This window comes from Taudactylus pleione, unplaced genomic scaffold, assembly GCF_031769625.1.
Source record: "Taudactylus pleione unplaced genomic scaffold, aTauple2 ptg000198l, whole genome shotgun sequence".
NCBI classification, from domain to species: Eukaryota; Metazoa; Chordata; class Amphibia; order Anura; family Myobatrachidae; genus Taudactylus; species Taudactylus pleione.
This window is the reverse complement of record NW_028284600.1, coordinates 14,281,943-14,302,455: the sequence shown is the minus strand read 5'-3', so window position 1 is coordinate 14,302,455 and position 20,513 is coordinate 14,281,943. Positions and strand designations below refer to the sequence as shown.

The 20,513-nt window shown below is 39.8% G+C and overlaps 1 protein-coding gene across 1 annotated transcript; it reads left to right on the top strand.

Annotated features, from left to right (window-relative positions):
* Window positions 1-4,756: 4,756 nt before the first annotated feature.
* On the top strand, window positions 4,757-11,744 carry HHEX (hematopoietically expressed homeobox). The gene is made up of 4 exons (XM_088476993.1): window positions 4,757-5,250; window positions 7,960-8,138; window positions 8,671-8,721; window positions 10,687-11,744. The coding sequence occupies exons 1-4, from the start codon at window positions 4,887-4,889 to the stop codon at window positions 10,915-10,917; spliced, it is 825 nt and encodes a 274-aa protein (XP_088333119.1). The 5' UTR covers window positions 4,757-4,886; the 3' UTR covers window positions 10,918-11,744.
* The last annotated feature ends 8,769 nt before the right edge of the window (window positions 11,745-20,513 follow it).

Here is a 20,513-nt window from a genome sequence, read left to right as displayed (position 1 = left end):
TGGCGCAATTCTGTTGTCGCAGGATTCAGATGCAGTCATCCTATAGATTGTAAGCTTGCGAGCAGGATCTTCCTACTTCTATGTCTGTCTGTTATTACCCAGTTTTGTTTTCCTATTGTTTCCAAATGTGAAGCGCAACTGAATATGTTGCACTATATAAGAGACTGTTAATAAATAAAATAAATATAGTTAACACTAATCAGCTTTGTGGAACTCCCTGGGACTGCAATTAGACCAGACATGAGGCTTCAACAGCTCAGCCTTGCTTCTGTATAATCAGACACTGCTTGCAGAGCTGGGGGCGGGGCCACACCACAGGCAGTAAGCTATACAGAAAGAGATCTAATAGAGGCATGCCTCTAAGTATCGGGATGTTTCTTGATCACTGATGGACACCTTGGATGTGTCATGTGACCAGGCAGTGCACTGCAAGGTTTAGAGAACAGAGCTCAGCAGCAAGAGAAGACACAGTGATGCAGGTAGGAGAGTGTTATGTGAACAGGAAGTACACTGCAGTGTTTAGAGATCGGAGCTCAGCAGCAAGAGAAGACACAGAGATGCAGGTAGGAGAATCAATTGATACTGAAGCTTAGTGTAGTGAGGGGAGAGTTACAGTGAGTAGAGGGTCAGACCCATCTCCATGTGTGTCTACCTAGCCATTGACCTCACCGCACATCACTATAGCCATTAAAGGGTAGTAGGTAAAGCTGTACAAAATATGTTGATACACATGTATATAGCCATCAGGGGTATTGGGTAAAACTGTACTATACAGGTATAGCCATTGGGTAAAGCTGTACAAAATATGTTGATATACAGGTATATTTCCATCAGAGAGGATTAGTATAACTGTACAAATAAGGTGGTATACAGGTATATAGCCATCAGTTGTAATGGGTAAACATTTAAATAAATAAGAGGATATTATGTAAATGGACAGACAGGGTACTTGGTAAAGTTTTATAGACATGAGCTTGTACTTGGCAAACAAGATATGGAGTGGTACTAGGCAGGAAAGGCTGCAATAAGCCGCTCAGGGCTCCGCGCACATGTGGAACCTGCTCCTTGAAGCATGAAATGAATGGATGTTTATTGTTGTGTAAAAAGACGGACAATAAAACACTCACACCTCTTTAATGTTTTCCCACTAGCAGTCCACCATGTCGGTAGGATAAAAAATCATTTTGAATAGCCATAAAATGCATCTAATTCACTCCATAAAAAGTGTCACTGAGAGAAAAAAAGCCCTTTACCAATTTCCTTTGTTACACTTCTTTACAATAGGAATTGCAAATAGGTTTCTGTCCTAAAAGACGTCTATTTAATAAAAAAAAGAGAAATAATTAAAATTTCATGAATTTAACTGGCTCCAGTATCCAGCAGAGTGAAAATATTGGAACTCCCTCGCCCTCTATATAAAAAGGGCACAACTGCTGCACTTTATTACTTGTGACTCTGTGAACACACCAAAAAGAAAAAAATCATACTGAGAAATGTGAAAAAATCTAAAGCCCAGTCTGGCTGTAAACGTAATACAATTAACCATAAAACCAGCTCTAGCAATATTAGAACAATATTTAGTGGAATAACTGTGACACTGCACGCATATACTTTTTATGGCTTTCCAGATAGAGAGCAGTGGGCGCTGGGGTCTCACAGCCCACATGAAAGCAGGTGTTACCCAGCGCTGCAAAATTAAACGCTTCATTCCCCTTGTTGGACGGATTATGCAGCAAGGCTGGAATGTAACAACTGGCCTATTAAAGCTCCCAGTTACAGTCTACACAAAGAAGTGCAGGGGAAACCTATCCCTGAGTGTCTGAGCAACATAGTAATATACACTAGGAGTCAATCCACATTGCACAACAGCCTAATCCAATCATCCCACCTAATATGGGCAATATATCTTGATACATGACACACACACGTCTATATCTATATACATACATATCATATATATATGTATATAGTAAGCAGTGTAAGAAAGAGCTGATGGAGAGTGTGGTGCAACATTATATATTTATATATATATATATATATATATATATATATATATATATATATATATATATATATATATATGATACAATTGCCCACGGATGAATATATTGTTACATGCCTTGGTGGTTTAGCATAATATGTAGGTGTTCACAATATACAGGGGGAGATGTACTAGACTCTGGAAAGTGATACATTGGAGAGTGATAACCTACCAGCCACTCAGCTCCTAACTGTCATGTTACAGGCTGTGTTTGAAAAATTACAGTTAGGAGCTGATTGGTTGGTAGATTATCACTTTCCACTTTATCACTTTCCACAGTTTAGTACATCCGTGTTAAAAACCTATATGGAATGTGTGCATATTCCGGACAAGAGGCCAAATGCACAGTGAAAGACGTCTTGTCCGGCCCCCAACAATGACAATTAGCATTACTGACTGGTGAAATGTGACTTTTATTTTTACTGATTTGTACTCATTTTACTGACGGTTGGTAGTTCAGGACGTGCTCATAGGAGCCCTGCATAATTCAGATTTGTGACATTGATCAGGAGTACAGATATAAAGTCATACGGAGCATGCTCTTACCTGTACACAGCAGTCCTGGGAATGGTGTCTGTAATAACCGTCATTTGCAGCAGTGTCTAATTATTGCTGAAATATATCATTATAGTGTAATCATAATGACACATGCAGATATATTGTCGTAACTGTAACATAATTATTATGTAAAGTGTATCTGATTATTACTCTTCAGTAGAGAGACAATCGTGTGTGTTAATGTACCCATTAGAATTTATAAAGGATAAGATACTGTAGTAAATTATCAGGAGAGGTCTAATATTTGATCTATTTATCTGAAGCCTTGTCCTGATCGCATCCTCATTAAGGACAATGACATAACACTGGAATAAGCTCCAGATACATTTGCCATTAATTAGGATCCAGCAGCTTTGTTTGCCGATTGATTGATCATCGGGATAAATATAAAGTGTAACTTATGTATCTGGTGTAACCAGTGACTCAGTCACATCCATTTACACCTGACCTATATAGATCTTCTACCCCCTGGGTGCTCGGGAATCACAAGCCTGGCCATCCAGCCCGCAGATCTCCTATTGTAGCTAATACAGTATGTACTGTAATATGTCATGCAGGGCTTATAGCAAGTTGTGCTGGTAGCACCAGGGTGCCTGACTGTAATTAATGATCGGGGACTGTGCTAATGTCCTGTCATCATCACTTGCCTAACACTGCTGATTGCTGAGAGATCTGCACCTTTCATCTTACAGGATGTGTTTTCAGAGCTAAGATAACAAGACATCAGCATCAGCCCTATGGACAAGGGTGCAGACATGGTCCTGGCTTACTCCTAGCACCAGGTATCCTATTATCCCTGCAGGATAGTCTATCACATGTACAGCTAGCTACAGCTATACACACTCATTCACACCAGGATGTTATGTACTACATATTTCCCCTATAGATGAAATAAAACGCTGCCTGGGGGATTAGTTGGGAGATATCCTGAAATATTAGGGGGGCAGTGTAATAATAATAACATTATTTATAATAATAATAATAATAATAATAATAATAATAATAATAATAATAATAATAATAATAATAATAATGTAATGCTATGCTCCCCTTTCCTGATATTTGTGATAAAACATTACAGGGTGGAACTCCCCCAACAAAAGGATCTATAGATGAGTAAAATGTTATTTGTATTGCTCAGAGTCATACATGGAACAGGCAGTGTAATAACAGAATTATACACAATATTTATTTAGGTTTTTGTCTGAAAAAAATAATAAACAAAAACAAAACCAACATTTTTAATATTGTGGCTCTTTTTAAGTTTGAATGTAGCTTATGTCTTTTACTATTAGATGCAATAAACTATAACAATATCATTGTAGATCTGGCTGAGGCACCCAGTGACTCTCTTCAGCAGTGGTAGAACTACAAGTCCCAGCCTGCCGTGCCATAGCATAACCAGGGATGGGGAAGATAAAGCCCCAGCTACATTTCTCAGCTTCTGAGACACACAATGTTTATTCGTTGTCTATATATATATATATATGTGGGAATGTGTGAATTGTCTATATATATATATTCACACACGTATATATATTATACACTTAACACACAATAATTGAGATGCACATTAACTTTCCATGTAGCCTGGTGAACATCCAGAGAAGTTCATATCAGGGAAGGAAGACGAATCCCCAGCCCACGGGTGGGATGTGTATACAATACAGCAGGTGTATACAGTATTTACAAAGAATAAAATAAAAATACACACTTGTCTTAATTTTGTTGTATTTAAATATACTATATGATGCCATGATATATATCTATATATTTATTTCTATATATTTATAGATAGCAATCTATCTATATATCAGATGGCTATAGCATGCAATAACAATAACACCACTGGTCTTGTAGTGACAGACACAGCATGAGATAAATGCACAGGCAGCATGGGTACAATAATCCATCATTAGATATAGTGATAGTCTGCAGGCTCTCTCTCATTACCTTGCTACATATTATTAGCAGCCTGTGATTGGCACTATACTACAAGATGGGCATTCCAGGGGCAGGGTTACCTCCTCCCAGCCAATGAGGATCTCCTGGGCACAGGGCAGGAAGTGCACAGAGACCACGGTGGGGCCGCCCACTGCCAATAGAAACCCATGGAGGGCTGCTGCAGGGTTGGTTATATGTCAGTCAGCCGGGATCTCGCCTCTGGAACCATTTAAACCCCAGCTGTCCCCGGCTGCGGACAGATCTGCGCCCAGGTGGATTACATCTCACCCCCAGGACTGCTGTAGAGAGTGACAGCAGAGGGGAGCAGTGAGGAGCCGCAGCAATGCAGTACCAGCACCCCAGCTCCTCTGCCATGGCTCTCAGTGTGCCCTTGTATGCACCCACCCCCCTGCAGCCTGTGCACCCCACGCCTTTCTACATCGATGACATCCTGGGAAGGAATGTAGCCTCTAATGGAAGCCCAATCATGCCCACCCCTACCATGCCCTCTCCTAACTCATCCTTTACCAGCTTGGTGGCAACCTACAGGACCCCTATCTATGAACCCACGCCTATCCACCCAGCCTTTACCCACCAGGCAGCCTTGGCCGCTTCCTATGGCACCAGCACCTTCCAAAACCCTCTGTATCCCTTCTCCCGGCCCATGAGCGAGTATACCCATGCCCTCATCAGGCACGACTCCATGGGTAAGTCCAGAGGCACTCCTGCTTCATCATTTCGTTTTATTTTTTATTTTTTTCATAATTAATTTTAATGTGAGTGCTGGCTGGATGCATTTTATTTCTATGGTTACATTATAGGGGAAATTCTATAGCACAGCTCTGCCCATACACGGTATCTGCAGCTCTTACTGACATCTATATGTAGAGTCCCTATGTCAGTAAGACTAATAACAGGTCATATCTCCCATCTGTCCCCGATTTCCTGGCCGTTCTTGTGACTAATCTGCATAGTAACGTGTGTCACTTCATCTCTGCGATGAGGAGTAAAAGAAAGAAATCTTTATATATATATATTGCTTTGTGGCTGTTTTGATTTGTAGCTCCCTGAACCCGTTTTTAGTTTTATCTCAAAGCAAACCGCAGAAATTCACATCCCTCAGAAATACGGGCAGGGTTCTTTCCAGCAAACAAAGCTGATATAATCTAAGTTCTGAAGAAATACACACATAAAAAAAATCATACAAACAAAAAACTCAAAAACAAACCCACAACAAGCCCCCCCCCCCAAATAAAAATAATAATATTGTCAAACTGGACTTGTATGTGTCAAGAATGGGCTAGTGACCGCTAATACAAGATAATAACTTTCTACATTGTATCGCAGTGTTCAGTCTCCCTGAGGCTTATTTCTTTCTCTGGTAACAATGTGCTCATACTGGTAACATTATTTTTCAGACATGGTGAATATATTGCTGCAGGTTCGTTGAGAAGTAATGGGGGAGATAGTAGAGTGCGTCAGGCTGCGTCTTGGCTGCGTCTTTTTGCGTTTTTCCTGAGACTGAACAAGCAGTGCCTGGCAGTGGTGCTGGTTATCCCGGACTGGTCTGAGGGGTGCAGACTAACCCCCTTTCCGTTCATACAGGAAACCTTGAGCTCTTGATAGCAGGGAATCTGGCCTCTGAAGCTGCTAAGTGCTTTCCTGGCTGCCTCCTCTCCGGAATCCGTGCACACTGCTGATTATTTTATCGACATCCTCAATACAGACATATTCAGGAAACACTCGGCTTCTGATAGCCAGGATCCGTTTTTCTGATATTGTTCATTTCCTCTGTGTGGGATGAGTCTCTGCAGTGGCTGAAATACCCACTAGCTTCCTATTTTTCTGCTAGTTGTGTACTTGCAGAGCTCTATGTGACGCAAGCAGAGCCTTGCCGAGCTCCACCTGACGCAAGCAGAGCCTTGCGCAACTGCCCACAGCCACACAGTTGCAGGCCAGGGGTTGCAGGATGACCCGGTGCAGCGCACACACACACACAGGTCAGCATGATCTGAGAGTCTGCCTGTTCAGCCCACTGTGTGCATGTTGTACTATACTTACATAACTGTACACCAATACATATGTGTGTACAGGAGCCAAGCTACATATAGCTTTAAAATAGATTTGTGCTACACAATGACCCTTATTTTTCTTAAATATTTAAGGCATATAAACGAATAATAACCTAACTTGCTAAACGTCCCCCATGCTTTGCTGAATTCCATGTGAATAGCGCAAATTCATAAATCCCCTTAAAGAGTTACAGCAGTGCATGTGTTTATATTGCACACTCGGGTATACTCATCTCAATTGTTATATGGATGACACTGCAATTATATATATATATATATATATATATATATATATACACACTGTTCATATATATGCGTGCATACAATGTGTTATATATATATATATATATATATATATATATTACATTGTTAAATAATAATTATCTCATCTGAATAATGCCAATAACTATAATCTTCACACTAATACGTGGTGACAATGGCCATACTGTTGTAATCAGGCTGCTTTGTGTGTAATTACAAGATGTGCTTTGGCCTTTGTGTATTTTATTGGTCACAACTAAAGCTGGTAAATCACAGTACATCAGGCACTTCTGGAGTGATGACTAAAATAAATAGTGGTTTATAACTTTGACATAATAACTGAATACAATCTTACATTTGGATATTCATAGCTTTCCTTGTGAATCCTGTCTAACCCAGCCCTATGACATTTGCAATGAGTATAGCGCATATTGGTTTACAGTAGATTAGAAAGAAGGCTGATTAGGAGGAAGACAGAGACCCAGCAGCAAACACATTCACGGAAGTGTGGACACATACTCTGCTCACTGTAACTGGCACACATCATATTCAGCAACATCAAGGAACTATAAATCCCAGCAGGCAACTGGCTCTCAGGGCATACTGGGAGATGTAGTTCTATAGCAGCTGGAGATACATAGATATGTCAGCCCTATATATGGGCTGTACAATGTGGTGTGTGTAACCACAGACTCAAGTTCACCTCTTATCAACAGCACAATCCCTAAAGCCCTCTCTCACTTCCTACACATACTATAGAGTAACACAATTATGTGTATGCTGATCTTTCCCACACTTCGACAATACAAATAAAAATAATGCAAATAGTGGTAATTTCACAATCATAAATACACACAAACACACATATATATGTAGGTGTGTATATATGTATGTATACATGTAGGTATATATATATATTTATATATATATATATATATATATATATTAATATATATATAATTTACACTGTGTGCATGCAGAGTTGGGGACAGTAATAGGTAAATTCCGCTATGGTGCAGGCTGTTACACGTATGCAGCTACACCTGTGCATGTTGTATTAGATGCATTCTGTGTGCTTTCCAGGTAAACCTCTCCTCTGGAGCCCTTTCATCCAGCGGCCGCTCCACAAGAGGAAAGGGGGGCAAGTGAGGTTCTCCAACGACCAGACTATTGAGCTGGAGAAAAAGTTTGAGACGCAGAAATATCTGTCTCCTCCTGAAAGGAAAAGATTGGCCAAGATGCTGCAGCTCAGTGAGAGACAGGTAACACAACCTCCTACTGGTCCACAGGACTGCACCAACCGCAACCACTATGTATCTGAAACCCAATGATACAATCATACACATCTGATTTATTTTCATTCTGCAACAAATATTTACCATAAAAAATAAAAAGGCTTACTAAAAAATGAAAGAGAAAATAGTGATAAATATTTATTTAACATGATGCTCTCTTGTCTAGAAATATATATATTTTTGTTTATATTGTGTTAAATAATACTAAAAAAATAATAATAACATATAGCGTTATGTAACACATAATAAATTATTGTATTATAATTATAATAATAATAATAATAATAATAATAATAATAATCGTTACCATTATTCTAGTTTTAGTAATAATAATATCTACAATCGATTATTATTATTATTATTATTATTTTCTCTTTATATTGTTTCTTATTTTTTATGATATTTTAGTATTTTTATTACACAATAACAATTCTTGATATCATTAACATGTGTATTGTACTTTTTCCTGTGCTGATAATTGATATTTCCTCTTCTCCAGGTGAAGACATGGTTTCAGAACAGAAGAGCCAAATGGAGACGTCTGAAGCAGGTAGAGTAAATGCCTTCGTCTCTATGCAGAGACTCATTTTAATCAAGTTATCTTTTAATGTGATCAGCCATTCCCCGTTGTGTGCTGAAGTCATTTGGATGGCTGTGTAAACCCTTCACCTTGATTAGTAAGACAAACAGCCCTGCCAGGAATCCAGGGGGCACTCATGCAGCAATAATGCTAAAAGCTCCTAAATAGGACGAGATAGATAGCATAGTCTATGCTGCACCCACAGGGACTATTATACTGGCCACTAATTGTTGTGTAAACCCATATGCTGTTTATCTGATTACCACTGTACATGTATTAAACCTGTTTAATTACACGACTACCTAAAATCGGTGTTTTGACTGGCAACGCTGAATAGACCCTAAAGTTGTCCCTTTAACACCTCCATACTGTACACAGAGTTTGGCAATTAGCTGTCTAGACTCGAGGGTAAGCAATCCATGTCTCTGTAGCTGTTGTGGGACTACAAGTGTCAGCATACACTGACAACCAGAGGTTTATTAAAATAATAATAGTGTATTAAAATAATTTGGTTGTTGTTTCACTAATAAGCTATAACCACTGTATATTCTACCATTATACAGAGTCAGAATGCTTATAGACGCTCAGGGATTTTTTTATTGTGGATACTCTCATAATCGTACTGTGCGTAGGTAGAATACATGTTTGGCAAAGCTGCTTCAGAAATGGACATTATTTATTTGGTTATGTAGTTTTCTAATGTTCCTACAAGAGGTCATAGGCTGGTACTGCACACATAACAGTATTCTATCTCTGTGTAGTTTTGTGGTGTATCATTTATTGGCATTAATGTGACAATATATTTACTTCCTGCACTTACAGCCATCTTATTATAGGCACAACATCATTAGGACCTACCCTACTGCACACTATGTTACATGCGAATTATGAAGGCTAATTATTAACTTTTTTTATGGTTCAATAAGTAACTTCTATGTTTATTTTTACGTGTTTGTTGGTTTTATATATATATATATATATATATATATATATATATATATATATATATAGCTTTTTATTAACTTGTCCTTTCTAGTTATTATTTGATCATTGCTCCCTATTGTGAACAAAGTGACTTTTTGTAACTGGATAGAGTGTTACAAGTAACAAATCAACTAATGAAGGGGGAATAACAAGACAATGAGAAGTGAGCATGGAAACATCCAAAGTGCTTGTGTAAATGCATAGCCATTTGGTGAAGGTTACAGGAAATATGGAACAAATCCCTAAATACATCAACTGTACTTGTGCAAAACACATAGCAATAAAATAACGTTACTAACTTAAATAATACTCCAGTATCTTGTTTGTAACATTTTAAAAACTGTCTTGGAACTAGTACAGGAGGGAACTGAATCCCTCCCCCCTTCCTCTGTTTTATGTGCGCAACGAAGTTTATCTATAATATGGATTTAAACATTGAATTTCTGCTCATATGCTGGTTATTCTGATAGAGAAAGCTTTTGGGGCTGACAGGCATTATCCATCGACTGTCAGTATTATTCTGATTCCAGAAAATAAAATGCTTTGATTATAAAGCTCAACAGAATAGCCTGGAGCTATATAAGTGGTTATAAGTACATGATAACACATAATACTGTATACAGTGTCTGCAAATCTAATTGTGTTAAAATAAAAAGACAGCTATTGTCATGTAAAAATATAAAAATCTTTTAGAATGTGATATGTGGGTGTTTGAGGGTGGAAGGCCATAAACAACCCAAAATAAGTATTTATGATTTTCAAGTAAAGGTGCAGGCAATGAAGTATAACCTCATATTCATTACAAAATGACTAACAGTGCTTGCATGATAATAGTGTTCTGTGAGGTTTCAGAATTTTACTATCACAACACTGGTTGGTGTACAGGTTGTTGTGGTTTCGTGTTAGGGAGGCTGTAGTTCATTAAATTGCTAACTGAATTTTCTATTTTAGGAGAACCCCCAGGGAAATAAGAAAGAAGAAACCGAAAGTCTAGATAATGACTGTGAGGAAGGTCAGAACTGTTTGAGTATTGAGCAGAAAAATAAAGATTCCTCTATAGATGGGTCACAGTGCTCCCCATCTCCCAATTCACAGGAAAATCTGGACACAGACATTTCAGAGAATTCTGATGAAGAAGTGGACATTGAAGGTGACAAAGGATATTACAAGTGCACCCACTGATTCCTGTCTCACAAAGGACCTATAATCAGCTTGCACTTTAACAGAAGCTGGACTTGGCACCCCTAAATGGCATCACGGGGTAAGGAAGAGGATATGATATACAGTGCCTTAGCTGCAGTTGAAATAATGGTTTGTCAGGTCATGGTCAGTCTTTTGTGGGGCAGATTTACTTCTAAAAAAAAACGTGGATGGCTTAAAAAAATGGTAACTAATAAGATTCTAGTTTACATGCATGAAGTGGAGTCTAGAGATAGATAGCTGGTATCTGATTGGTTGCTATGAGAAACACCTACATTTTGCTTTCTACAATATCTAGTAAATCTACACCTGTGTCTTTAATTTAAATATTTTTACTTGTAATATATTTGACTTATATTAATATTCAACAAGTGCCTACAGTAATTGATACATATGGGGTTGTGTAGATCCTAACTCAACTTCACTTAACATTTTATATCTAGAATGCCTATAAATAAGAATTAGAATTATGAGGCTCTATAACCACTGTGGAACTACAAGGCCAAGCATGGCTTGACTTATCACTGTGATTCTTGTGAAATATTTGTGCAGAATGTTTTCTGTTTTTTTTAATAAAACATTTCCAATAAAAAAAAATATATATTTTGTTTGTACAAAGGGGTGATCTGATACTAAAGCGACACCATAAAGTTTACTGTTTGTATTTTGCATTGTATATAGTGTATATAATTTACATATGTTTTTGTAAATGTCGTACGACTGCATACCTCAGGCTGTTTATATGACTATGTAGATATTTTTTTTCCTAAAACAATGAAAATATATTTAATTTTTTCTGTAGAAGAACATGTGGAATAAAAGTGAATTTGTTAAACAAAAACTGCTTAATGCATTAATTTATTATATATAGGCATTACAATGATTGATAGTATTTTTTATATTGTATCCTAAAAACACAAAGAAAAGAAAAAGCAATTCTCTAGATACTAATGATACATCTTTTTGATAGTGAATCATTTCACAACCTGGGAGAAAACACGTAAATCTGAGTCACAGTTGCTTATATTGATTAATAGGGATTGTGTTGTATTTTTAACATCCAAAACGTTCAGTCATTGACCTCTCTATGGTTAATAGAGGTTATCTTATTTCTCTGAAATGACTTGCTTTCTGGGAACCCTGTTACAAAAAAAAAAAACATAAAAGAATAAAAATAGACTAAATAAAAAAACAAAGACAATTATTTTGTATATACATCTTATATTTTTAGAACTGAGAGAATAAATACATTAATACTTAAATAAATGTCTAAATAGAAATATATTACACATCCTTTTTATGCAACTATGAAGATCTGGTTAGAATAGGGCAATCTGTCTGATTCCCACTATTCATGAATTGATCATATTTAGGTAACTTATAATATATAATGACTTTTCTTTAACTTACATAGTTAACAGTTGTATTTGCATATATCACTGTGAAGACATTTCCCCAATGTCTTATAAAAAACACACTCCCTATTACTTTACACTTGTCTCATTCAGAAATGAATTTGGTGACTTAATACTTTTTTATACACCTCCCCCCCCCCACACACACACACATAGTGTCACATTTAATTTGTTTGTATTATGATAAATGTGCTAAAAATCTCACCAATCTCCCTCAGTAGAATTCTCTCTTTAAAGTGCTAAAATAAAATATTTTACTTTGGAAACAAACATAGGACGTCATTATAGCCCTGTATAAACTCTATTGCTACTGAAAGGCCTTTATTATCCAATATTTAATAAGTTATGTTTTCCCACTTGTAAACGAACTTTGTTTGGAAACGTCCTAATAAATCTGTATCATGTCAGTCTTGTCTGGTATTCAGTTGAGCGTTCTGGGATATTTATGAACATACCTTTGTATAGATTATAATCTATAGCACCACTTAAAAGTATTTATAGCACTGTAGATATTAAGCAGAATGTCCAATTCCAAAGTGACTATTGTCCACGTTTATACTGACGTTGGGGATTTCCACTGCTCTTTTGTAATCTCTCTCACCTCTCTTATAGGGAAGTAATTGGTAAAAATAATGAGCGTTGTGTATAGTGCCTATATAATGCATGATGTAATGCACAATACATGATGGTCTAGTGATACACAATGCTACTTTAAATCATCTGCTATGAATATAAAAACATCAAATAATTCTTAATTTTAAAGTAATAATTATTGAATCAACTATCGGGCACGATGCTGCTGTAATACAATGCTGTCAAATAAAATACATTGAATGCTACATGCACTCTCAGTAATGCATTCCGATAATGACGGTGCAGCAATGCTATTTCATGCACTTCCTAGAGCAAATTGCATTTATTTTAATAGTGGCTACGGCTGGGACACGCAGTAATCCCTAAACTTCAGGGACAGGCTTAGATTTTAAGCATTAGCTCCGGTCTCTCCTTAAATACATAAATATGTCCCCCCTTCCATTTTTTACCGATCAGCCGTCCAAATCTTATTTATATCTATATATATCTATATATAGATAATACATACATATGTATATTATGTATATAGATAGATAGATAGATATAGATGTAGATATATAGAGAGATAAATCATCTTTAGTGATGTATCTGGTGATTGTATTGAAATAACCCTCTCTAATAACTCTCTGGGTTTTGCATATATTTTATTTTTTTTCCCTAAGAAGGCTATAAAAGCCCGGGCGCTGTCACACCAGCAAAGTGTCCCTGGAGTGCGGTGATTTCTTCCCAAACTTGATTTATTGTGTTAGTTTTGTTGGTAATTTATCAGTAAAATATTTTGGTAAAATTTATATGTTGGTAGTTTTGTTGGTAATTTATGGGTAAAATATGCATTATATATATAATATTTAATTGTACATATCATGCATAATTTACCGATAAATGACCAATGCGAAGCTGCAGCTGAGATGTATCATGTAGGGAGTCGGACAGGACAGGTGAGAGTGTCGCAGTGTGGGGATAAATGACCAATGCGAAGCATTATAGACCATGTGCTGCAGCTGAGATGTAGGGAGTCGGACAGGACAGGTGAGAGTGTCGCAGTGTGGGGATAAATGACCAATGCGAAGCATTATAGACCATGTGCTGCAGCTGAGATGTAGGGAGTGGGACAGGACAGGTGAGAATGTCGCAGTGTGGGGATAAATGACCAATGGGAAGCATTATAGACCATGTGCTGCAGCTGAGATGTAGGGAGCCGGACAGGACAGGTGAGAGTGTCGCAGTGTGGGGATAAATGACCAATGCGAAGCATTATAGACCATGTGCTGCAGCTGAGATGTAGGGAGCCGGACAGGACAGGTGAGAATGTCGCAGTGTGGGGATAAATGACCAATTCGAAGCATTATAGACCATGTGCTGCAGCTGAGGTGTAGGGAGTCGGACAGGACAGGTGAGAATGTCGCAGTGTGGGGATAAATGACCAATGCGAAGCATTATAGACCATGTGCTGCAGCTGAGGTGTAGGGAGTCGGACAGGACAGGTGAGAATGTCGCAGTGTGGGGATAAATGACCAATGCGAAGCATTATAGACCATGTGCTGCAGCTGAGATGTAGGGAGCCGGACAGGACAGGTGAGAATGTCGCAGTGTGGGGATAGATGACCACCCACAGCTTAACGACCGACCAGGTTGATGGTCACGATGGTGATCACCATCGCGACCATCGGGGCTTATGACCAGACCCTAAGGTTGGGTCTGGGCACTCGTAAGCCCCAGGGAGCTTTCTGCTCTGATGGAGCAGGAAGCTCCCCACTGACATCACTGAAGATGTCAGTGCGGCCGCCCACAAATGGTAGGCATTCGTAAAGGAACGCCTCCATTATGGAAACCACCCCCCCCCGACCCGCCTACCAAACGGGGGCAGCTGTCGATCAACATCAACAGCCGCCCCTTTGGTAGCGAGCTCCGGAGCTACAGAGTTTCTCTGTTGCTCCTCGGCTTGCGCACGTGCAGTGCGGCCACTGCGCATGTGCAGGCCTAACCATCGAGACGGTTACGAGCGCATCGGCGCTCGCGACTGACTCTGAATAAGGTCCAGAGTGTGTAAAATTCTGTTTGCTCTTATATTTGGCCACAGTAGTGAAATAGCAGAAAAAATGCACTCAGTAATGTTATTCCACTTTTTTTGTACTGCATTTATAAAGAAAGATCTCACATTTCCAATGAAACAGGTGTAATAAAAATAAATAAAGGACAAGGCACTGAAACAAAAGTCTAAAAGCTCTTAAAAAAGCCCTGAGCTTTGTCAGACATTGAAGCCTTTTGAGTCATAACACAGGGAAATGTCCCCAATAACTCTCCGTTGATGCCTGAAACCATGACCATCAGTGAGTTAAAATGATCAGTATTAGGAAGTATATAATATGTGATACCTGGCTAGAAATGGGTTAATCTAGTGCTTTCCAAAATGGCCATTCAGTGGGCATCTCAATACAAATTCAGGCGGCTGCGACACTTGCATATTTTCGCACAGCCACTGCGTAGAAATCGCAGTTGCGGCATCATTAGCGTACACCTCTGATCAAGGCCTTATGTCGGCATAAAATCCGGTGTACAGGGAGCTCTGGAGTAGGAGAAAGTGACCCACCCCACTTGTTCAGGCACCAGCATACATCAGTTCCCGTCCTGCAGATTTACATACTGATTATTCATTGATTTTCTTGAATTTGTTGTGATCCATGATCGAAGAGTTTAATGATCTATATTATTACAGGGATGTGGAATTGATGCAAACACCAACAACTTAGAATAATATAGATTTTACCTTTACATCTCTCTCTCTCAGGAAAAACAGATATTTACATGTTTATGGAGCTTCGTGTAGACCACTTAAAGAGACCATTATGTATAAAGACATAATAGCTTTTGTGTCGCTTTTGTATAGCACAAACAAGGCTGCCTTATAGCAGCATACTGGGATCCATTTTACATAACAGGCAAAAGTAGGGTGAAGGGGGGTTTTTACATTTTTTTTAGAGTTTGCATTCATTAAAGTGAAACGCCCCCCACTCCCACCATTAATTTTACCCAAACCTAAAATGATTATATGGTTTGATTTTGTAGAAGTATACAGATGCTCAAAATAGGTTTGTTTGTTGTTGTTTTTTTGCATTTTTATTTATTTCGTAACTATGGCTGATTGTCACTTGTCACAAAAGTCCAGTTGGTTTCCCCCAATGTCTGGATCTGTAATGTCTTCAAAAGGTGTAACTGTGCCTGTGCAAAGACTCAGACAGGGGCCTTTTAAAGTAGTTATATCTAATTTCCCCTATAGTTATGGATCTTTTAGATGTGGTTTAAGTTTTTTTATTTTTTATTTCATTTTAATCAAAAAAGAGTATTAATAGATAACTATAATTGTGTACAAAACAGATGCTGCACTCTGCAGATAGCCTTTATTCAGAAAATAGGCTACGTCAACAGATAAAGTTATCACATTAGTACATACTCATGTTCTGTGCTGTGTGTAATTGAAAATACCGTACCGGATCTGATCACTGTTACGCCTCTTGACCACAGAGCAAGCTGCATACGGGGTCTGTGGGGCAGTAACAGTAGTATGCTGTTGTCCACATAGTGATTTATTGATCACTATTTTAACACCGCTTTAACCTAACGGTTAATGTAGCTCAGAGCAAATTACCATATGCACCTGTACCTGTGATAGATACCCAACATATATTGGGAGATGTGTCTTTGTGAATACATCGTTTACTATTATTATTATTGTTATTATTATGGGGATGTGGTTTGAGATGAGAGCAATGACATCAGTGAGGGGGACACACAGTGACTTGTATTATAGATAGGAGCTGAATAGAGCCATAGAAGAATCATGGGAGAGCAGCTAAGACCATTGATTTATCTATGGTATATTCCCAGTGGCGTATCTATAATGGGTGCAGGGGGGGGCCGCACCGCACACCCTGCACCCATATTTTTTTTAACTTACCTGTCCGTGGTCCCGCGTCGGGTGTTGGCGCTACTCAGAACACGGGAAAATGGCCACCGTGGCCATTTTTCCGGTGTTCTACGCTTGCGCAGTAGACTCCGGGTACACTCTAGTGCCCAGAGTCTACAGAATGCAGGAAAATGGCTGCCGTGGCCATGTTTCCTGCGTTCTGCGTAATGCTCCGGTGGCTGGCCACCGGGGGGAGAGGAGGGGGTCCCGCACGGGGAGTGCACACGGGCCCCCTCCTCTGTTAAGACACCCCTGTATATTCCTGAATGTAGTAATAACCCAGCTGTATCTATATAGTCTCCTATTAGTCCGCTCTTACTCCTGTTGAAGTGCAATAGGAATGGGGATGTCTGTAGAATGCTTTGGTTTACACCATCATAATACCGCACAGACAATTATGAGCACCAGGATAATATTTGCGTTCTATGTATATTATCCTGCGTGCTACATACTATCTGCATAAGTATTGTTACACACAGTTATACACATTACACTGCATTGGCCTACACCCCCTGCTCCTGTTCATTACATCGCTAAGCTATACTTGTCTACTTTTGAAAAAGCATTTCAGGGAGATTGTAAAAGCAACACGGAGATTGCTGCTATATTAGGGAGTCTCCCTGACATTCAGGGAGAGTTGGCAAGTATTCTCTATATACTTTCTGTATGCTATATATGAGGTAATGCTCCCCATGGTGTAATAATGACAGTGGGCGGGATGCATCAACGCTAAAAATGCAGTTTTCTGGTTTGACACGATTTTAAAATTGCTTTCCGGAGCTTGGACCCAATGGGCTTCTTTTCGAGACTTCCCCAGGAGGAATCCAATAGAATCCCTCCCAGGGTCCCCAGCAAGTCACGCATGTACTGGCTGATGCGCAGAGGGACTCAAGCGTTCCCGGAAAACTCACCTCTTCAGAAAAGCTTATTAGATTCCAGAACCGCCCACATAACCTTCATAGCTTCCATAAAGGGGCAGTGCGCATTCTCACTTACATTACTTACCCTCTCACAGTCCACACATAACCTCACACATATTCTTTCTTCCACATTCTCTTGACCTTTGGCCAACTTTCCTGTGTGACTGGATCATACAGCCCACCAAGAACCTCTGCAATCTGGCTGGACCAATATGCAATAGGTAGCACCTATCCTTGTGTATCAATGCCTATTTTCCTATAGAATGTAAGCTTGCGAGCAGGGCCTTCATGCCTCTGTGTCTGTCTGTTATTACCCATTTTGCTAATATTTCCAATTGTGAAGCGTAATGGAATATGTTGCGCTATATAGTGTTCACTCTAGGTCTGGCACCAGACCTAGAGAAAGGGCACTCTGGCGCACTGAAAAGGGTGTGTGGCCACGAGAAAAGGGGGCGTGTCTTTAAGACGCACCACCTTTACATCGCCTCTGGGGCCGTGCCCGGCAATTACGGACATGCCTGGCTGCTCCCAAGTTCTCCCTTTTCTGTGAATCTATTCAACGGGGCTGAACGCTACACCAAAATTTTCTCCACCTGCAGGACACTGTGGCCCGCAGGTGAGGGCGGCACCCGGCTGGCTGTTTTAGCGGGGCACCGCTAAAAGGGGCAGTGCGCATTCTGCCCTTTTGAAATCTGGCAGAGCGCGGCGCCCCACTAAAACAGCCTAGCTGTTAATACATAAATAAATAAGTCCAAACACCACACAGGACAGCTCTTATCGGAAGGAGCTGTCCTTTGCTTAAATCATCATGCATATGGCGTAACTGGATACCGGTATGTATGCAATGATTGGCGAGATGCATCGCATCCAATACATTTACAAGGATCACAGTCCAAGTGAATTCTAATATCTTTATAAACTTCAGATAAACTGAACTCTAATGTTGTTTATTATATAGATTGTATGTATGGCACCACAAGGGTTCCGTAGGGCCGTACATTAGTATAGTACACAGGTTCTCAAACTCGGTCCCCAGGACCCCAAACAGTGCATGTTTTCCAGGTCTCCTGACAGAATCACAAGTGAAATAATTATCTCCACCTGTGAATCTTTTAAAATGAGTCGCTGAGTAATGACTATACCTGTGTAGCTGCTGGGTGACCTGGAAAACGTGATCTGTGTGGGATCCTGAGGACTGAGGAGCTGATTCAGACCCGGACGCTAGATGCGTTTGCTCGTTCTCAGTGACGGCATAGCCGGCGGTCGCACTGCAAGGCATAAGCACGCCCACTATGTCTTGGCGTGCGATTGCTTTGTGTATGCAGACGCCCACCAGTCTGTCTTAAGACGCCCACTTGCACACATCATCTCCAGGAAGTGTATGCAACCATTGGTACATCGGGTACCATTGGAAGCGAACTCAGCGCTTGAGGTTGACTATACCCTACCTCAAGCACTGCAAGCACTTCAGTGTAAAATTCAACCAGGTGACGTGTACTATGCTACCTGTTAATTATGCACGCCTCTGAAACGGCGTTAAGACCACGCCTGTACAGCAGCTCAGCTGCAAGGGCTCATCAGGTAGTGAAAGAGCAGAGACTCCTTCAACAGTCTCCTCTCACTGCTGAGCGTGCGGTGCCAATTTGCGTCATGGCGCATAGTAATATTGGAAGATGTTTTTTAGAGGGGTCAGGGTCTCGCCTAATGGATTTAACCAGTACCCGGTTCCGTCAGAGTTCTCAATGGCCCTGACTGAATGTGGGGGTGAAAGAGAGGAAAGAGTTAAGAATGACACCCAGCCAGGGAACTTGAGAAACAGAGTAGAGCAAGATATTGTTAATGAAGAGGGAGAGAGAGAGAGAGAGAGAGAGAGGCAGAGGAGAGGGGACCAGAGGAGAGAAGGCAGGGGAACAATACAGTTATATGCAATGACATGCTGACTTTTTTATAGCTATTTAGATATTTACAGCAGAAGTGTAACTATGGAAGTCTAAGAAGCTGCTATGGGGCTCAGCAGTGTTTGTGTGTGTGTGGGGGGGGCGGGTGGTAAGCCGATGTGTGACCATGTGGTGGAACTGAAATATATATATATATATATTTTTTTTTTTTCTTTGATCCAGCACAACCACTTAACAATAATATTACCTGGACCCGGTGCCCTCACAAGTGTTGCTCCCGCTATCAATATAAGTCCATATTCAGTGAGGCACTCAGGATGAAAAACAGCTTAAGCAATAAAGTGCCATCATATTAAAAATATATACACACCATTCAATACAACCACGTTATTTCTTTCACTGAAAGTTTGAGGGGTGCTCGGATATGGGATCCTAGTCACTGACACTGAGGATCTCAATTCATCATAGTTTCTTTGATCCAGCACAACCACTTAACAATAATATTACCTGGACTCGGTGCCCTCACAAGCGTTACTCACGCTATCAATATAAGTCCATATTCAGTGCGGCACTCAGGATAAAAACAGCTGTTTCTTATCCTGAGTGCCGCACTGAATATGGACTTTATATATAAAGGTGCAGAGAAGTTATAGCATGTCCATAATGGCGGCACTCAGGAATGAAGACAGACTCGCGAGGTTTTTCGTCTTCTTGCACCCTGACTAAAATGCACGACCAAATACAGCATTGAAACGTTGGTTACTCACCACGCGAGTCTGTCTTCATT

Bases quoted from the DNA above. Each gene is read 5' to 3' on its own strand.
- HHEX (XM_088476993.1), top strand. From the start codon at position 4,887: ATGCAGTACCAGCACCCCAGCTCCTCTGCCATGGCTCTCAGTGTGCCC. The intron at 5,251-7,959 runs GTAAGTCCAGAG...TGTGCTTTCCAG, and splicing joins CATCAGGCACGACTCCATGG to GTAAACCTCTCCTCTGGAGC. The intron at 8,722-10,686 runs GTAGAGTAAATG...TTTCTATTTTAG, and splicing joins AATGGAGACGTCTGAAGCAG to GAGAACCCCCAGGGAAATAA.